Here is a 20,293-nt window from a genome sequence, read left to right as displayed (position 1 = left end):
GCTTTTACTTCCCCATGCACATTTGCAATTGGAAATTGTTCCATAACATCTAGACACGTTTGCACATTTGCACATTTTTTTTTCTACAGTGAGCATCAATAGAATTAAAGCATTAACATTGAAGATATAATGTGCTTAAGAAAAGTTGCACATGGTTATAAGCAAAGCAACCAGTCTGAGAATGCATGGAGTCATATATAGGATAATTAAAGATGTATGTCATGTCGAAATGCATACCATAATCTCAACAAAATCACATGAAAATTATCTATAAAACAAATAGGATAAGACTAATACAACTGAAATTATTGACTAACAATCTAATAAACTGAAAAAAGAATGGAAGCCATCTTGAGGGTCGATTAAAAGCCGTAAGAATATATATAAAAGGAAGTTCACCACAATAAATAGAATGATAGAGCCCATACCACACAAGGCTTGAAGAATCTCTTTCCTGTCAAAATCCTATTTTTGCCAATGTCTAAGTGGATGAATTGGCTTCCCTTGGGAGTATTGTCCTTAATTGGAACACATCCAACCTGGCAAAATTTGTTAAAACTTGTCAGAGCTAGACCTTACATCTTGTAAAAAAGAAAAAAGGTAATGTAAATTAAATACTGTTATAATTTTTGAAGTAAACTCACCTAAAAGCATTATATCCTTCTAACATATATATTTTTGCTGAACTCTCTTGATCATCTCAATGAACCACCACGGTTCTCCAGTTGTGAACACGATGAATCCCAAACTCAATCCAAGCACCAGCCCACATCCATACCCCATCAATATAGAAAATTTCCAATTCAATTCTTTTGTTGTATCATCCTCATCATCAAATATTGTTGGAGGGGGTTCCGAATCCTGATCATTACCACAGCTTTTTGATAATGGGAATCCACATAAACCAAAGTTTCCAATGTAGGAATCATTTGTGAAAGTATTAAATTGATTGCCTCGAGGAATAGGTCCCGTGATTTTATTCCAAGAAAGGTTTAAAACTTCTAGGAATTCAAGACTTTGTAATTGTGCCGGAATTCTTCCTTCAAGCTTGTTGGACGAGAGGTCTAATGATTCAAGCTTAGACAAATTACTTAAGGATGATGGGATATGACCTGTTAAGCTATTGTGAGAGAGGTTGAGGACTATAAGTGATTGAAGTTTTCCAATTATTTCAGGAATCTGTCCATTGAATCGATTATTTGAAAAATCAATAATCGTCAAAGCCATTAAGATTCTCATGAGCATCATCTCCAACCCTTTTGTTGTAACAGAGAAAGATTTATCATAGTACACACCAAAGCTAGAGATATATCTCATATACTGCACTTCACCTGTCTTTTCATACCCATTGCTCATAGCATTCAAACTTTCAAAAAATTTTGGTGGCAAGCAGCCGCTGAAGTCATTGTGAGATAGATCGATAATCCGCAAATGAGAGAATGAAGATGCAACTTCAGAATTGACAATGTGACCATGGAATCTATTGGATCGCAAGGCAAGAACTTGTAGATTCAATTTCCCTAACCAACTAGGAAAGATGTCCCTTAAGTTATTGTTCCCCAAATCTAGAAGTTCCAAGTCCTTACAATTAACCAAGGATTGTGGTATTGGCCCTTCAAGCTGGTTACTATTGATGCGAAAACTTCTCAATGAACAACTTTTAGGAAATAAAATTCCCGGTATTTTACCATTAAAGTTATTCGTATATAGATTCATCTGTACAAGAGAGGAGGTTAAATTTCCAAGATGCTCTGGAATAATTCCACCCAAATTATTCTTAGACAAGTCGAGATATTGAAGGGAGCTCAAATTCCATATTGAGGAAGGGAATTCTCCAACTAATTGATTCTTTGATATGCTGAACCAAAGTAATGAAGGTGGTAGAGTTGGAAGCGGTCCTTCAATAAAATATGAAAAAAAGTTAAGAGATTGAAATTCTTTGGAAGAAGTTGTTTTAAAATGCCAAAAATGATACTTTTACTTCCTTTTGCCCAATTGGAACTTAGTGCAAATCACTCCACAATCATGAGTTGAATTAAAACATTTTAATGAAAGGTAATAATATTCGAGTATAAACTATGAAAACAAAATTTCACTATTTTTTTTTCTTTTAATTCAATATCTACTCTTATTCGATCTAGCAAAGGGAAAACCTCAAATAAGAACTTATTACAATACTACATAGAGATAAATAATTTGATCTGACATGTAGTTCTCTCTCTCTCTCTCTCTCTCTCTCTCTCTCTCTCTATCTATCTATGTGTGTGTGTGTGTGTGTGTGTGTGTGTGTGTGTTGAGAATTCAATGATTCCAACTGGTAAAGAAAAATAAGAGGAATTGGGTACAAATCAACAGCTTGTTGAAGGAAGAAAAGAGTTAGGGAACAGTGCCATTTTCATTCTTTAGTTAATGAGTGATTGAAACACTTAAAGTCTTGTTGCTTTGTTTGTTATTTATAAGTTGGCTTAAACGCCTAATACTTGTGTCGTTTTTCTTGGTTTCTGTAAAGCTGAAAAGTCACATGTTTTTTTTTAGTCTATTTCCTATAGTCATTAGAATGTCCGTTGTAAAGCACAGAATTACATGTCTAGAATCTTGTGCACAGCTATTTTTCCTCATTGTTTTTCATTCTCCAATGGCGGTTTACAAGCTTATGTTTGTTACTATCATATAAATACTAATATGAAAATGAGGGTGGTTTTTTTCAGCCAATCTGTTTCTTCCCAAAGTTTTTCTTAGCTCCTCTAGTTCTTTTTTTTTTTTTTTTTTTGCTCTCTCTGCTTCAATACCATCCCTAATTTATCAAAAATTTCTTCATGGTATCAGAGCTTTAAATCGACCTTAAGGGATATTTCTTCATTTGGTCTTTACCCACTTTCGATTTCCATATTTTACTCTCTATCTTGTGGTTCATGGCTACAGTTGGGTTTAGTACCTCTGCTCTTCCAGTTTTTACTAGAGAAAATTATGTGTTTTGGTTAGTGAAGATGCAATCTTACCTCAAGGCCTTCAATCTTTGGGAGGTGGTGGAGACCAAAACAGAACCAGTACAAAGGCACACCAATCCAAAACTGGCTTAGATAAGATGATTTGAAGAAGATAAGAAAAAGAGGTATAAACCCTATCTTGCTTACAATCTGCACTATCTGATGATATTTTTGCTAGGATAATCCATTTAGATAATCCAAACGAAGTTTGGGATCATTCAAAGGAAGAACTTCAAAGTAATGACGGAACCAAAAAAATCCAAGCATTCAATCTAACCAGACAATTTGAGATGTTAACCATGGATGATAGTGAGTCCATCAAAGAGTTTTTTTGTAAGATCATGACGATAGTAAACTGACTTAGGCTGCTAGGTAAAGAGATGTTTGAAGAAAGGCTTGTTAGTAAGATGCTGGTTGGATTACCTAAAAGATATGAGTCTAAGATATCTTCGTTAGAGGACTATAAGGATCTTGGCCAGGTGACTTTGAAGGAGTTAGTCAATGCACTGAAAGGGTTAGAGCAGAGGAGAGCTTTTAGGCAAAAAGGCCTTACTGAAAGTGCTCTAATTGCCAAAACCAAAAGTTTGAAGGCTGGTAACAGTAATTCTAGGAGGACTAATCCTGAAAAGAAAGATAAAGGGAAGAAAATTGATGAAAAGAGACATGGGGATCATAAGAAATCATTTCCACCATGTTCTCATTGTAAAAGACAAATTATACAGAGAAGTAGTACTGGTTTAGACCGAATGTTAAGTGCAGGAAGTGTCACTAGCAAGGAAATGTAGAAACAGTAAGCAAAAGCAAAGGTAAGAATGCTGATGAGAAAGCAATTGTGGTTGAGGAGCTTCAAACAAAAGATGAAATTTTGTTTATGGCTAAAAAGTTAGATAGTGAAGAGAATAAGGACATCTAGTTGCTGGATAGTGGCTGTTCAAACAACTTGACCGGTTACAAGGAAAATTTTATCAATTTGAATGAGAGTTTTAGAACTCAAATGGAAATAGGAAATGGTGATATGCTTATAATCTTTAGAACTAGTATAGTGGGAATGCAGACACCTGGTGGAATCAAATTAGTTGCAAATGTCTATTATGCTCCTGATGTGAGTCAAAACTTACTTAGTGTAGGTCAACTTGTGGATGAAGGCTTTGAATTAAACTTCAAAGACAAGGTTTGCACAGTGAAGAATTCAGCTAGAATAGAACTCTTCACAGTAGGAATGAGAAACAAATGTTTCCCATTAAACTAGATGAAAATTAAGAACACTGTTTATAGTTGCACTCTGACGAGGCTTGGTCATGTGAATTATGGTTCACTTAAGTTGATGGCATCTAATAACTGGGTTGATGGGTTGCCCTTCATGGCAAGCTTGAAAAAGGTTTGTAAGTTGTATCAGTATGGGAAGCAGAGAAGAGTTTCATTTCCAAAAACTAGAACCTGGAATGCAACAAGTAAATTGCAGCTATTGCATATAGATTTTGGAGTTCTTGTGAAGACTCCATCCTTGAATGGAAGTAAGTACTATATACTTTTTATTGATGATTATTCAAGGTTCTATTGGGTATATTTCATGAAAATGAAATATGATGCTTTAAGTGTGTTCACTAAGGTCAAAGCCTTAGTTGAAAATCAAATGAGCTTGACTGTAAAAGAGCTCAAGACTGATAATGGGACTGAGTACACTGCTAAGGAGTTTGAAGACTATTTAAGCAAGTTTGGCATTGTGCATCAACTGACTATTTCATACAGCTCCCAACAAAATGGTGTGTCAAAAAGGAAGAACAGGACCTTAATGGAAATGGCTAGGTGCTTACTATTTGAAAAAAAGTTGCCAAGTCATTGTGGGTAGAAGCAATTAACATTGCTAACTACTTGTTTAATTTGACACCTACTAGAGCCTTGGTTGGCAAAACACCTTTTGAAGCCTGATATGATATAAAACCTTTAGTCAAACATCATAAAGTTTTTGGATGCATTTGCTTTGCTAAGATTCAAGATGCAAAGGGGACCAAGTTGGATAGTAAGTCTCTTTTAGCTATCCACCTTGGATATAGTGAAGTATCAAAGGGATATAGACTCCTGGATGTCAAAAATATGAAGTTCTTTATAAGTAGAGATGTAGTGTTTGATGAGAATAAGATGTGGAATTGGGAATCTAAGTCTATTGAAGGCATAGAAAATTCTGTGGTTATTGCTAATTTGTTTCTAGAAGATGAAGTTGACTTAATTTTAGATGAAAATTAGATGAGATCTCTATGACAGGAACTAGGAGCTTGGAAGACACATATGCCAGGTGTCATTTGGCAATCACTGAACCTGGTTCCTATGTTGAAGCTATTTTTGATGAACATTGGAAACAAGCAATGGAAGATGAAATGATGATGATTAATAAGAATATGATCTGATTATTGGTAGACAGGCCTAAAAATCACTATGTTATTTGTTAAGTGGGTTTTCAGAACCAAATTAAATCCAGATGGATCTGTCAACAAATATAAAGCCAGACCTGAAGTTAAAGGTTTCGCACAGGTTTATGGTGGAGACTACTCGGAGACATATGCACTTGTGGCCAGACATGACACCATTAGGTTGCTGGCAGCCTTGTCTGCAAAAGAAGGATGGCTTATCTATCATTTTGACATAACATCTGCCTTCTTGAATGGTTACTTGAAGGAAGATATTTATGTAGAACAACCAGATGGATATGTTGAGAAGGGTTCTGAAAGCAAGGTTTGTAAGTTGGTGAAGGCACTATATGGTCTCAAATAGACACCAAGGGCTTGGCATGAAAGGTTGGATGATCACTTGCTAAACCAGGGAATCATCAGAAGCACTACTGAAGCAACTTTCTGTATAATGAAGGTAACTGATACAGTTAAGTTGATACCGGCATTGTATGTTGATGATTTGCTTGTTACTGATCCGAAAACTAAAAGCTTGGCTGAATTTAACTCACAGATGCTAAAAGACTTTGAAATGACTGATTTAGGACTGATGCTTTATTTCCTTGGACTGGAATTTATTCAATATTCCAGTCACATAATCATTCATCAATGAAAGTATTGATCTGTTGAAAAAGTTTCACATGAGTCACTGTAAAGTTGTCAGAACCCCATTAGCCACTGAAAGCAAGTTTTGTATACAAGATGGGTCATAAGAGGCTAATGAGAAACTGTACAGAAGCATTATTGGCTCTCTATTATATCTTGCTGCAACCAGACCTGATTTAATATATGCAACAAGTCTTCTGTCCAAGTACATGCAAGCTCTAACAACTATACACTTCACTGCAGCCAAACGAATTCTAAGGTATGTCAAAGGCACTGCTGATTATGGTGTTAAGTACTTGAAAGTTGAAAGTGGTGAGCTTCAGGGATTTACTGATACTGACTGGGCTGGCTTTCTAGATGACTCTAAAAGCACAAGTGGATATTGTTTTTCCCTTGGGAGTGGAGTGTTTTCTTGAAGTTCAAAGAAGTAGGATGTAGTAGCTCAGTCATCTGCAGCAGCAGAGTACATTGCTATTGCTTCAGTTGCAAACCAAGCACTTTGGTTGCGGAAGATTTTAGTTGAATTGGGTTTTTCACAAAACAGGGGTACTTTATTGGATATAGACAATCAATCTGCTATGGCAATCGCCAAGAATCTAGTGCAGCACGGTTGAACAAAACAAATCAGAGTGAAGTACCATGCTCTGAGAGATGTAGTGAAGGAAAGTGAAATGGGGCTGAAATATTGTCCTACAAAGGAGCAACTAGCTGATATTTTTACTAAATGGTTGAGCACAGATCGATTTGATTTTCTAAGGAACAGACTGGGAGTGATATTTCTAAGGAGGTGTGTTGAGAATTCAGTGATTCCAACTGGTAAAAAAGAAGAGGAATTGGGAGCAAATCAACAGCTTGTTGAAGGAAGAAAGGAGTTAGGGAACGATGTCATTTTAATTCTTGAGTTAATAAGTGACTGAAACACTTAAAAGTCATGTCGTTTTGTTTTCTATTTTTAAGTTGGCTTAAACGCCTAATACTGGTGTTGTTTTGCTTGGTTCCTGTAAGGCTGAAAAGCTACGTGTTTTTTTTTTAGTCTGTTTCTTGTAGCTGTTAGAATGTCCGTTGTAAAGCATAGTATTCCATTTCTAGAATCCTGTGCTCAGCTATTTTTCATCATTGTTTTTCATTCTCCAATGCCGATTTACAAGGCTTATGTTTGTTACTGTCATATAAATACTAATATGAAAATAAGTGAGGGTGGTTTTTTTCACCCAATCTGTTTCTTCCCAAATTTTTTCTTAGCTCCTTTGGTTCTTGTTTTTTTGCTCTCTCTGCTTCAATACCATCCCTGATTTATCAGGAATTTCTACACTCTTTATCTCTCTTTACACATGCACACACTTTTATTAATGCATTCACGTTCATATGCACATAACATACTTCTACTTCATTTAGTTGACATTTTTACTATCAATCAAATAACAAAAATATCAATCAAATGGAACCTTATTAAAACAACACTCCTCTATATCAAATTGAGTGTTAACATTTCCATTTTTAACTATTCTAGTTTGGGTTCTTAATTTCTTTTTTTTTTTTTTTGAATATCTAAAATTCTTGATATCAATTTTTCATTTTTCTTTTACATTTTGGTACTCAAAAACCATTTAAACTCCCATATATGAAAAATCGTGTTATACAAATCGGATAAAAAGGAGAAGAAAGATGATACCTGTCAAATTGTTATACTTTAGATCAAGTAATGTAAGAGAAGTCAAGTGTCTGATAGTTGATGGAATTACACCTGAAAAATGGAATAATGTCTTAAAATTTTAACTAAAATCTGAGCTCGTGAATAAAAATAAATGCCAACTAATCATTTTAATTTGTGTAAAAAGAAAGTCCACAATAAGTGTACCTGTTAGGTTGTTCCAATAGAGAGACAAATAACTTAATCTAGTCAAATTCTCAATTGCTTGAGGCACACTTCCCTCCAAGGCATTGCCATATAAAGATAAAACTGTTAACTCTTGACACTTGCATAAACTGGTTGGAATTCTACCAAAAAGGTGGTTGGATCCCAAATGTAGATATTGTAATTTATGAAGCTGATCAAATATAGTTAATGGAAGTTGACCTACAAGGAGATTATGAGTGTTGAAATCAATATTTACAATAAAGATATATTATTGACTATCAAGAAAGTTATGCAATCTGGATGCTGATTATATCCTGAATACAACCATTTTAAGTTTGCAAGATTTTAGATTGGTATAGGAATTTACCCTTTCAGATAGTTTTCATATAGGAGTTGTTAGATTTTCTCAACATTAAAGTGTGGACTTGCGTTATTTAATTTATTTTATCTTTTATAAAAATAGGTTAAGCTTATTTGGTCTTGATAAAGTGACAATTTTATAGCCTATTATATGATCTAATTAAATGAGTTAGGCTTCAATATTAAATGTGGACTTAAAAGTGTAAGCCTAAATAGGAAATCCGAAATCCAATGATGGGTGGGACTAGGAATTCACTATATGAAGGAAAGGCTAAGTCTCCTCTCTTTTCTACAACGGCATTAAGATCTCACCCATTGGAGAGTCATAAAGAAAAAGAGAAGAAGATCCTAGTGCACTGAGTACCAACAGTTAATCTGACTAAATACTATTTTTGTTGTCAAACCATTGATGAGAAATCAAGTACGCTTTGTATTCTGAAATTCAACTGTGGAGATTTTGGGTTAAGTGTAAATTGCTTATACATAAGATTTTATCATGAGCAACTTCTCAAAGTTTGACAAAGAGTCCACAGAAAATGGATAATGCCAGAAAAGTTGTTACCGAACAGAAAAAAAACTCTGAAGTAGAGTAGAGTAACCAAACCATGATAGGATTTCACCAACGAAGCTGTTGTTACCAAAGTTTCTATATATATATATATATATATTTCAACCAAGACAAACTAGCCAATTCTATGGACAATGAGCCATGAACATGTTTAAACGGGATGTTAAGCTAAGTGAAAACATGATAGATTTCCCAAGTGAGGTGGGATTGTGTCTATAAGACCCATGTTAGAAAGATAAAGAGCGATGACTATTGATGATCGAATCCTCAAGTGGCACAATTTCAATTGCAAATGGAGGTAGCACTAGTCCGATTGTTTGCTACTAGGTTTTGAGATCATGAGTGATGTGGGTTTTTAGTCCAAGAAAGCCAATTGGTCGATGACGATGTTGGTTGATTTCGTAGATGAAAGCCACAGTTTTATGCAACAACACCACAACCATAACATGGAGGAGGAAACCAATGTTTCTCCAAGGCAAATTAAGAAAGAAACAAATTAGTTAATTTGTTTCATAATTTTGCGCTGATTTTCATTCTTTAAATAAAAGTGGATATTTCGAAATTGGTAATTAAAGAAGTAATCAACGTTTTGAAAGCAATCAAAATGAAAACTAAAACTATAAATCAGAACTTATGAATAAAAATATATTGTCAACTAATTATTTTAATTTCTCTAAAAGAAAGTTCAGAATTAACATAGCTCTTAGGTTATTGCCATCAAGATATAAGTACTTTAATCTAGTCAAATTCTTAATTTTTTGAACCACACTTTCCTGCATGGCACAAACTTATGAATACAAATATATATATATATATATAATTAATCCAGAAACCTTATTTTTTTTCAGCTTCATTGTTTTGAAGTAAAGAAGCTACTTCCAAAACTCTTTTAAAACGGTATTCGCAATTCCCTATTCAATCAATCAATCGATCTGAAATATATTGAATCTAAGATTCTAAGATTCAAGAGACTTGGATTGTATTTTGGGGATGTGAAGTACATTTTTGTATTTTTATATTTTATCTTCTTCTTTTTCCATTTTTTTTGAATATTTACAAGTTTTACTTTTCCTACTTTTCATAGTAATTTAATAATTTTTTCATTTGGACATTAATATTTTAAGGTATAATGATTGAAAAAAATTCTTGAACTATTTGAAAAAATTCAAATAAACCCTTATTCTTTTATTGCATTCAATCAAGTTTTTATATTTTTATTTTAACTCAAATAGGTCCTTATTACTAATAGTTGACTAAATACTATTAGTCAAAATATCACTTATCATTTTATACCTATGTGACATTAACGTGGAAAGTGAAATGTCAAATGACCATATCATCATGCCACATCATCATCCATTATAGTATTTTAACATGCTATGTCGCATAAAATGACAAATAACATTTTAACCAATCACAATTAGTCAACCATTAGTAATAAGAATTTATTTGACTTAAAATAAAAATATAAGAGTTTAATCAATAATTTGTTCCTAGGTTTCTTTTCCTTAGTGTTCATAGCTGCCATTTTTTTTTTTTATGCAGCAGGTACTTGTGATTAATTTTTCTCTTTTGGCTATGGACTTCTTTTGCACAAGTGTAGACCTGTTCAACATCTAGAAAATCCCGGAAAGTCGTTCTTTGGGCATGGAACAGTCTCATGTTTTGTTCTTGAGCCTTGTGGCATTCTTTTTGTTAGCCACTGCTCTGTCTCACTCTTTTTGTAAAGCGATATTTTGATTTTGAAAGCAATATATACCTATTATCGTCTTTCAAAAAAAAATTCAAAAGTTTAATTGAATACAATAAAAAAATAAAGACACATTTATTTAAATTTTTCTAAATAATTTAAGGAGTTTTTTATTATTATTACAAATTATAATTGGTCAAAGTACCCCATAGATCTCTGTATTATAAATTTTTTATCAATTTAGTCTCTCTGTTTTAAGATTTTGTGCAATCGAATCTCTCTGTCTAACTTTGTTCAAATTGACTGTTAGTGGTGTTGACGTGTTAGAACAAAAAAAAATCAAAATTTTTTGAAAAATTATTTCCAAAACTTTTTTTTTTTAAATTTCAAAATTTGTTTGCCATGTCAATTTCTTTATGCCACATCATAAGGACCAAATTAAACAAACGGTAGAATATAGCGACTAAATTGAACAAAATTTTAAAATGCAAGGGCTAAATTGAACAAAGCTCTATCGTATAGGGACTAAATCGAGTACTTTTACCATTTTTGTTTAGCATTGCATTTATACCAAAAATATATTTTTATATATTAGAGGCTCTTCTTTAGTAATTAAAAACCATTAACTTTCTATTTACACAAAAAATTTCAGTCAGCAAATTAGTTTCTTCTCAAATTAAAATTTAGATTAACAATATAAACTTTGACTTTAATATTGAAGAAGAGATCTGCAAAAGTCAAAATTATGACTTCTTATAATAGCTAGAGAGATCATGGCAACCTCAACTTAAGGTTCAGAAAACCCCATATTTTCAAAATAATTCGAAGAAATGCTATTGATTATGCCAAAATTAAATTTTGTTTAATTTGATCCCTATGGGGTGGCACAAAGAAATTGACATGGCAAAAAATATTTTCTAGAAGAAAATTTTTTTTGGTTTAATACATCAGCACCACGTCAACACCACTAATGGTCAATTTAAACAGAGTAAGGCAGAGGGAATAGATTGGACAAAATCTCAAAGTAGAGGACTAAATTAACTAGTTTTGTGTAAAGGGATTAAGTTGATAAAAAAACCTACAGTGCAGGGACTTATGGGGTATTTTGACCAATTATAATTTATCAATGTTATAATTTTTTAAAAAAAATTAAATACACTAAAAGTTAAAAATATTTTTCTAAATATTTGCTCCAAGTCAAAATTGGAACAGAAAGAGAAATAATAAAGAACATAAAAACACTAACAATAAGAGAAACAAAGGAATTCAAACAGCTGGGTGAAAGAAAAAAAAAAAGGAATTCAAACAGCAATGCAAAACACGCATATTGTGAAATTGTAGAAGCAAAATTGGATTGGAGTAGTGTTACCACTTCAAAATTAACGAAGACAAACATCCGAATCCCCAAAACCCCAAAATTATGACCATGGATAGATCCAAACTATAATCTTAACAAATCACTATTCATATATCACAAATCATAAGTTGAATCAGAAACTTCTAATGGAACTAAATAATATTCAAGCACAAACTATGGGAAAAAGATTACTGCATTAATTTGTCATGAATTATTTGTCATTATTTAACTTTCACAAAAATTGACAAAAAAAGTATTGAAATATTAAAATTTAATTTTTTTTTTATAAAATTGATGCATTCTGATTTTTAATGTCAGTCTTTTTTAAAAATATCATGAACATATTGTTCTTTCTCAATTAATCTTCACATTTACATTTTTAAACTGTTTTAAATTCAGGTTCTTTCTTATTTTTATGAAAATATAAAATTTTTAATTTTACTTTTACATTGTGGAATTAAAAATCAGCTAATAGAAAATCTTAAAGTAAAAAACGTTTTTTCTTTAATTAAACACACATATGCACGCACGCTTGCACTCACACATGCACACACGCATGTTTGATTGTCATTTTAAATACTTAAAAAGTATTGCTGATTGATATGCATATATCAGATGTAAAGGAGGAGAACGATAGGGGGAGAATGATGGGGGGGAAGGTTTTATCAAGGGAATTGTTTCTTTGCATTTTTGTGAGGGTGACTCATGTGTCCTAAGATTGTGTTCATGAGAGCTAACGTGGGAACTTAAGGAATGAGTGAAAGAGTGACCTGGTCCGTGGGATAAGGGATTTTTCATTCTTTGTTGGTTTGATTTTTGGAGGTGTTAATGTTATGTTTTGAACCTATGTTGAATCAGGACAAAAGGTAGTTTAGGATAGCTTATGTGTTTTTATTTTTCTCAGCTGCCTTCTTAAATGTTTTTCAAGGGGCTGGACCTGCTAAGAACTACTTGGACGGGTTACTTTGAACGCCACTGTTGTCATGGTGGCTGGGTGTTTTTGACAATTGCACAGTTTCTACTTGCCCAGTTCTTGTTTATTCCATGAGAGTCCCTAGCAATATAAGCAAGAGACTTGAAGTGGCATTACGATGCTGAGGATTAATAAATTTTATAATTTTCAAAAAAGAAAAAAAGGAAGAAAGATGATATTATACCTGTCAAGTTGTTGTGCCTTAAATTAAGGTTCTTAATAGAAGTCAGATTTCCAACAGCTGATGGAATGTCACCTGAAACATAAAATTCAATCCGTCAAATTAAGTTAAAATTTAACATGGCCCTTACTTTCTACGTTGAGCACTAGGTATCTATTTTATTTATCTTAATTTTTCAACAGAACAGGTGCACTCATTTTCCTGTTTTTACCTTCTTTAAATCGTACTTTTGCATGGTATTTTACAGCTTAAATGAAGCCTAATTAGTCAGTGGTTAAAAAGTGAAAATGTTAAAGTTTTGTTAAAATTTCTTAAATGAAAATTGAAATTAGGAAGAAAATTTTAAATTACGAATTAATGGATATAAATTTTTAACTACTCATGTACGCCGTCTTAATTATTATGCCATTTTCCTTTTAGGCACACCAAAACGATATCCAATGCCTTGAGCGAAGTCAAATCCCTAACTTCCCGTCGCACAGTCCTCTCTAATTGATTACCAAACAGTTGTATACATTCTAACTCTTTGCATTTAAATAAGCTTGTTAGAATTCCAATTCAAATCAAGTCATTGTAAATAGGAAGGTGATCAAACACTAATTATCTAAAATGTAGTTAAGATTAAATATGGGTATTTGAGAGTGTATAGGCAATTGAATATCAAATTGTCTAAATTGCATTTTAAATTAATCCACCACTTAATGGAGATCTCATAAATCCAACGAATTCAAAATTATTAAGAACGTCCTGTTTTCATAAGTTCTATCATCCACATTTATAGTAAATTTGAAATTTAAATCTTTTCTTCTTAATTCAAGTTTTCAAAGTTCAATCTAAATAAAAACCAAAATCTGAAATATGAACATATGAATAAATATAAATTGCCAACTAATCATTTTAATTTGTCTAGAGGAAGCCCATAGTAAGCATACCTTGTAGGTTGTTCGCACCAAGATACAAGTAGTTTAATCTAGTCAAATTCCCGATTTCTTGAGGCACGCTTCCCTCCAAGGCATTCTCCAATAAATTTAAAGTTTCTACTGCTTGACACTTGAATAAACTAATTGGAATTGTACCCGAGAGATGGTTGTTTCTCAAATTTAGATATTGTAATTTAAGAAGCTGATCAAATGTAGCCGATGAAAGTTGACCTACAATGAGATTATTAATATTAAAATCAATATTTGCAATAAAGATATATTGATGATTGAGAAAGATATGCAACCTAAAAGCTGATTATGTCCCAAATACAAACAATTCAAGTTAGAAATTAAGTGATCTGATTGCTATAGGAATATGCCCTTTCATGTCATTGTCGTATAGGAGCAACTTCTCAAGGTTTGATAAAAGCTCAAAGAAGATGATAACACCAGAGAAGTTGTTACCATACAGAAACAAGCTTTGAAGGTGAGTGAAGGAATCAAACCATGATGGGATTTCCTCACCGAAGCTATTGTTGCTGAAGTTTATATAATCCAACCAAGATAATTTAGCCAACTCCATGGACAATGAGCAATGAAAATGATTAAATTGGATGTTAAGTTGAGCAAAGAAAAGACAGATTTCCGTTATGTAATGTCAATGATTATGCCCCTTTTCTCTTATCCTTGTTCTTGTTAAACGACAAGACTTATCTTTGTAGTCGAACTTTCTCTGCCTTTTCGGATAAATGAAACTTTTATTCATACAAAAAAATTAAAAATAGAGAATACATGATTAAAGTATAAATTAGGAATTAGAACATCATAGTATTGAGGAATGAAAGAAATGTAGATTTGGAATAGGCCGTAACAATATAAATGACTATATAAAATAAAAAATTATAAATAATATTATAACAAAAATTAAATTCATAGTTAATATTATATCATCCCTAACTTAATTATCACTAGTTCTTGATGTTATATCGAGAGAAGAAATTCATCATGTAATATGAACTTCAAATGTAGAAATAACAAGTTTATCATTCAGCAAAAAATTTCACTACAAATTAAAAATGGGTTATATATCATGTCTCAGTTATATTTGTAAAACCACAATTACTCGTATTATCTTTCCCATTCACCTATCTTTGCCATACGAAATATGATAATTTTATCTTTTCTTTCCCCCTACCTCTTTCTTATCATCCAATTATTTTTTAATGGTACCAATAGGCGAGAATGTTTGTTTAATGGTACGGAGTACCACCAGGCGATATCTATTTTCTATTCTTTTTTATACTGTCATGATCCCTAAACTTGGGTTGATCCTCTTGCTGTAATCTTCAGTAATATTGATATGATATTTGATTGGTTGAAAAAAAAATCCCCAAAAAAATAATACTCCTTCTATTCATATATTGAATGTCCACCTTCCTTTTAGTTTGTTTCAAATTCTGTCCACTTCTCTTTTTTAAATATTTAAATTCTTAATTTTTTATATGTTTCATAGTAATTTTTATTTATTTTTTTACCTTTCGATATTAAAAATTAAACTTATTAATGTTATAATTTTTTTAAAAAAAATTATTAAATATACTAAAATTAAAAATTTTTTCTTAATTTTTGTACTAAGTCAAAATTGGAAAAAAGAGAGAGAGAAATTATAAAGAACGATGAAAGCACTAGCAATAATATAACCAAAGGAATTCAGGCAGCAATGTAAAACAAGCATATTATGAAAATATAGTTGTAAAAAAAAAACATGATTTTATGTTTTTTTTTTTTGGCTTCTTTATATTTGCATACACACACACACACATATATATATATATATAAGCATTGTTCTGGATCCTATTGAAGCAATTAAAGCTTTAGCCAAATCCAAAAAAAGGGAAAAGCAATAGTCCTCTTAGCTGTACTTTGCTTGGAAATTAAAAAAAAAAAAAACCTCTTCAAATTCTAATTTGTTCTTTCTGTATTTTTTTTACAATTTTTTTCTCAGAATGGTTGAATGAAGAAATATTGCAGAGGCCAAAAGGTGCAAATGCAATGGAATAGAGTAGGGTTCCCACTTCAAAATTAACAAGACAAACATTGATATCCTCAAAAACCCAAAATTATGTTCTCTCTCATTTTTTTATGAATATCTAAGATTTTTAGTTTTTCTGTATTTGATATTGATTTCTCATTTAGGTTGTTGTATTAAAAATCAATCATTCAAAAATCTTAAAAGTGAAAAACGTTTTTCTTTAATTATGTGTCAAAGCAAATAATTTTTTAACAATTAAAAAAGTATAATGTATATATACATACATACATACGTATATGTATATATATATATTTACGTGTTTAATTTTCATTTTAAATACTTAAAAAGAATTGCAGATTGATATGCATATATTTGATGAAAGGAGAAGAAAGTTGATATAATACCTGTCAAATTGTTATTCGAAAAACCAAGGCGGGTAATAGAAGTCAGGTTTCCAAGAACCGATGGAATTTCACCTGAAACATAAAATTCAATCCCTCAAATTAAGTTAAAATTTTACCTAATCATAATATAAATTAGCCACCTTCATGAGCAATGAGTCGTGAAAATGACAAGTGAGATGAGATGAACAAGAAAAGATAGATTTCCACAAGTGAGATGAAATGGTGTGTATAAGACTCACAAAAAAAAAGAAAAAAGCCAAGACTCTTTGATAATCCGCAAGTGACATCAATCCAATTGCAAATAAAAGTAACACTAGTCCAGTTGGTTGACAATGCGTGGGCTTTAAGTGCAAGAAAAGCCAATTGATTACTACCATGGGCTTTCAGTCTCTTTGATAAATGTGTTGGTTGATGCACATTCTTTAAATACAATTGCATGCTTCAAAATTGTCAATTAAAAAAGCAACCAACATTTCCAAAAGTAATCTAGATGAAAACTGAAATCTTAAATCTGAACTCAAAAATAAAAGTAAATCGTCAACTAATGATTTGAATTTTTTTAAACGAAGACTCACAGAAAGCATACCTGTGAAGTTGTTGAAACTAAGATCCAACTTGTTTAATTTAGTCAAATTTTCGATTTCTAGGGGCACACTTCCCTCCAAAGCATTGTCATATAAAATTAAAACTTCTAACTCTCTACACTTGAATAAACTGTTTGGAATTTTACCTGAAAGATTATTCAATCTTAAAATTAGAGACAATTGATCAAATATATTTGATGAAAGTTGACCCGCAATGAGATTATTAGTGTTGAAATCAATATTCACAATAAAGATATATTGATGACATAGAAAGATATGCGACTTGAAAGTTGATTTTGTCCAATAAACATCCATTTTTGTTCGAGTGTACCCAACAAAAAAATAAAAGATAATAAAAAATATAAGATTACAAAAATTACAAAAAACAGAAAAGGTAAAAAAATTAAAAAAATATTACAAAAAATACAGAAAATTAAAAAATATTTATATAATGTTAATAAAAAGGGAGATTAGGATCGGATTGCAATTCTCTCTTAGCCAAAAAAAAAAAGTCTAATAACTTTATGGAAAGTCATCTTTTTTCAAAAGTCAAGGCATGACAGAGACAGTAAGAGGGCCTGGAACTAATAAATTGGAATTCATTTAGCAACCACAATTAAGTCATACGAAGAAAAATGGGAGCCCTTTTATGGAAGTTACTTATCGTATATATAAAGGCATGAAAATTGCATTTTTTTTTCCATAATTAAAAGTATCCCACGTGGTTGCAAACCTATTAAGAGCCTGTTTGGTTTTGATTCTTTTTAATTATAAATCTTTTATAAAACATAGTAGTTTTTAAAATTAAATTAAAATTATTTGATAAATTTACTTTTGTAAAATCTTTTTTATAGATAAGTTATTTGGCAAAATAATATATATAAATTTTAATTTTAGTTAAAATTACCATAAAGGGTAATTTTGAGATTGTTTTTAAGAGATGAGAATACTTTTAAAACAAAATGAAAAATTTTCTTGAAAGGCTAACGTGTTTTTTTCTTTAAAAAAAAAAAGATTTTCCTAAAGCACTTTTTTTAAAATTTTAGTTTTTTTTTAAATTTTAATTGTTTTAATTTTTATTTTTAAGAAGTAGATAAACTAAAAAAAATTAAGCCAACAGATACTACGTAAAAAACACTTATATTTGTTTCAAGACTTTCTTTATCACTTATATTCATTCATAAGATTTTCTTTTACTTTCTTTCGTGATCAATTTTTGTATATCATTCGTAAGATTTTCATTTACTTGTATAATTAAAACTAAAATTATAAATCTAAATTCAAGAATAAAAATAAATTGTCAACTAATCATTTTAATTTTCTAAAAGAATGTGCCCACGGTAAGCATACCTGTTAGGCTATTCCGATCAAGATACAAGTTTTTTAATCTAGTCAAATTCCCGATTTCTTGAGGCACACTTCCTTCCAAGACATTGCTAGATAAAATTAAAGCTTCTAACTCTTGGCACTTGAATAAACAAGTTGGAATTCTACCTGAAAGATTGTTCAACCCCAAAATTAGAAATTGCAATTTAAGAAGCTGATCAAATATATCCAATGGAAGTTGATGTACAATGAGATTATTAGTGTTGAAATCAATTTTTGCAATAAAGATATAATGAAGATTGAGAAAGATTTACACCTGAAAGGTGATTCTGTTCCAAATTCAAATATTTCAAGTTAGAAAGATCTCCGATTGTTATAGGAATTTGCCCTTTCAAATCATTGTCATGTAGGAGCAATTCCTTAAGGTTTGACAAAGAACCCAAAGAAGGCGGGATAACACCAGAGAAGTTGTTACTGTACAGAGACAGCTTGTGAAGTTTAGTGAAGGAATCAAACCATGATGGGATTTCCCCATTGAAATTGTTTTGACTGATGTCTATATACTCCAACCAAGACAAATTAGCCAACTCCTTGGGCAATGAGCCTCGAAAATTGTTGCTTTGGATGTTAAGTTGAGCAAGAAAAGAGAGATTTCCCAAGTGAGATGGGATGGTGCCTATAAGACTCATGTTAGAAAGATCAAGAGCGATAATTCTTTGCTGATCGGATCCACAAGTGATACCAATCCAACTGCAAACAGAGGTAGTCATAGACCAGTTGGTTGCCAATATGTTTTGAGGGTCATGGGTGACATGGGATTTTAGTGCAAGAAGAGCCAATTGGTCAGTGGTGATGTTAGGTAATTCTGATGACAAAGCAGCCCCAAAGTTACTCAACACCAGCACAAATACCACAAGAGGGAGGAGGAAGCCAATGTTTCCCATTAAGCTTATACTCGTGGTTGAGACAAATTAAAAAAGAAATAACTGAGTTTGTTGCATCATTGCTTTGGCTGATGCTCATTCTTTAAATACTAGTACATGCAAGTTTCAGAAAGTGGTTGAAGCATTCTTTACGAAGCTATGCGGTTGACTCCACGTAATAAAGTATTTTTATAGATTTTTGCACCGTAGAAAGGCCCTACTAATCGATAAAAACAAAAAGAAAAATGGACAAATGGTCGTCTCAGTTAGGAATAGCACATGTTTGAGATGTTAATGAAGCATAGGTCTCCACACGTCATAGAAACCAAGTACATAATGGCTGTATTGATACTTTCCCACCACTAGATTGTTATTGATTGAGCTGTAATTATCAAATTAAAAAATTTTCTATTTAAATATTGTTAAAACTATTTATCATTTCTTCATTGAAAATCTTTGAGAAATTATAATTTAGCTAAAAGTTCCATTTAATTAGTGCCGTCACCCCCTGTTGAGTACCAGGAAAATTGTTGTAAGACTTAATAAAACACATCAATCCTTCAAAACTACTTTTTTTTTTAAAAAAAAAGGATAAAGTTCAAATTTATTACTATACCGTGCCTGAATATCTTGGATTTTGTCATTGTATTACTTCAATTTTATCAAATTTCATCACTAAACTTTTGATTTTTGGAGAAAAATATAAAATTAGAATATTTCACAAAATATTTTATCAATGCAAGTGACAATTTTTATTTTTGTAAATTTTATTACTTTTTGTCGAAAAATCAACAAAATTAAAAAGTATAGCGACAAAATTCAATGAATTACATGGAGTGTTTGTTGGATCACTTGAATCCATTTTTAGTTTCTGCCATCTGTTGTTAACATGTCTATTTCACAAAGAGCATCCACATGACATTATTGCAGAGAAAATCTGCGCAATGTCCCTGTAATTTCAGTGCACTGTTCACACTTCTCGCTTAGCCAAAAAAACCAGAAGTCTAATAAACTTGTCAAGAATGCTTGCTTTGTTCCAGTGTTTACACTTGTGTATTATGCATCTTGCCAAGAAAACAA

At 31.6% G+C, this 20,293-nt stretch overlaps 1 protein-coding gene across 1 annotated transcript; it reads right to left on the bottom strand.

Moving 5' to 3' along the window:
* Positions 1-307: 307 nt before the first annotated feature.
* On the bottom strand, positions 308-19,275 carry LOC18608173 (uncharacterized). Its single transcript, XM_088807891.1, has 8 exons — positions 18,607-19,275; positions 18,315-18,458; positions 16,967-17,110; positions 16,381-16,452; positions 13,957-14,175; positions 7,710-7,781; positions 645-1,838; positions 308-539 (listed from the first exon to the last, which is right to left on the bottom strand). Exons 1-7 carry the CDS (start codon positions 19,232-19,234, stop codon positions 664-666), a joined length of 2,454 nt encoding a protein of 817 aa, XP_088664017.1. The 5' UTR covers positions 19,235-19,275; the 3' UTR covers positions 308-539; positions 645-663.
* Between the last annotated feature and the right edge of the window lie 1,018 nt (positions 19,276-20,293).

The sequence above is a fragment of the Theobroma cacao genome, chromosome 7, assembly GCF_053813885.1.
Source record: "Theobroma cacao isolate CCN51 chromosome 7, ASM5381388v1, whole genome shotgun sequence".
Taxonomy (NCBI): domain Eukaryota; kingdom Viridiplantae; phylum Streptophyta; class Magnoliopsida; order Malvales; family Malvaceae; genus Theobroma; species Theobroma cacao.
Note: the sequence above shows the minus strand (reverse complement) of the source record. Positions and strands in the feature narration are given on the sequence as shown.

Bases quoted from the DNA above. Each gene is read 5' to 3' on its own strand.
- LOC18608173 (XM_088807891.1), bottom strand. From the start codon at position 19,234: ATGGGAAACATTGGCTTCCTCCTCCCTCTTGTGGTATTTGTGCTGGTG. The intron at 16,453-16,966 runs GTATGCTTTCTG...TTTATGTTTCAG, and splicing joins TAGTTTCAACAACTTCACAG to GTGAAATTCCATCGGTTCTT. The intron at 1,839-7,709 runs GTATCATCTTTC...AGAATCAATTAG, and splicing joins AAAGTATAACAATTTGACAG to TTGGAGAATTCCCTTCCTCA.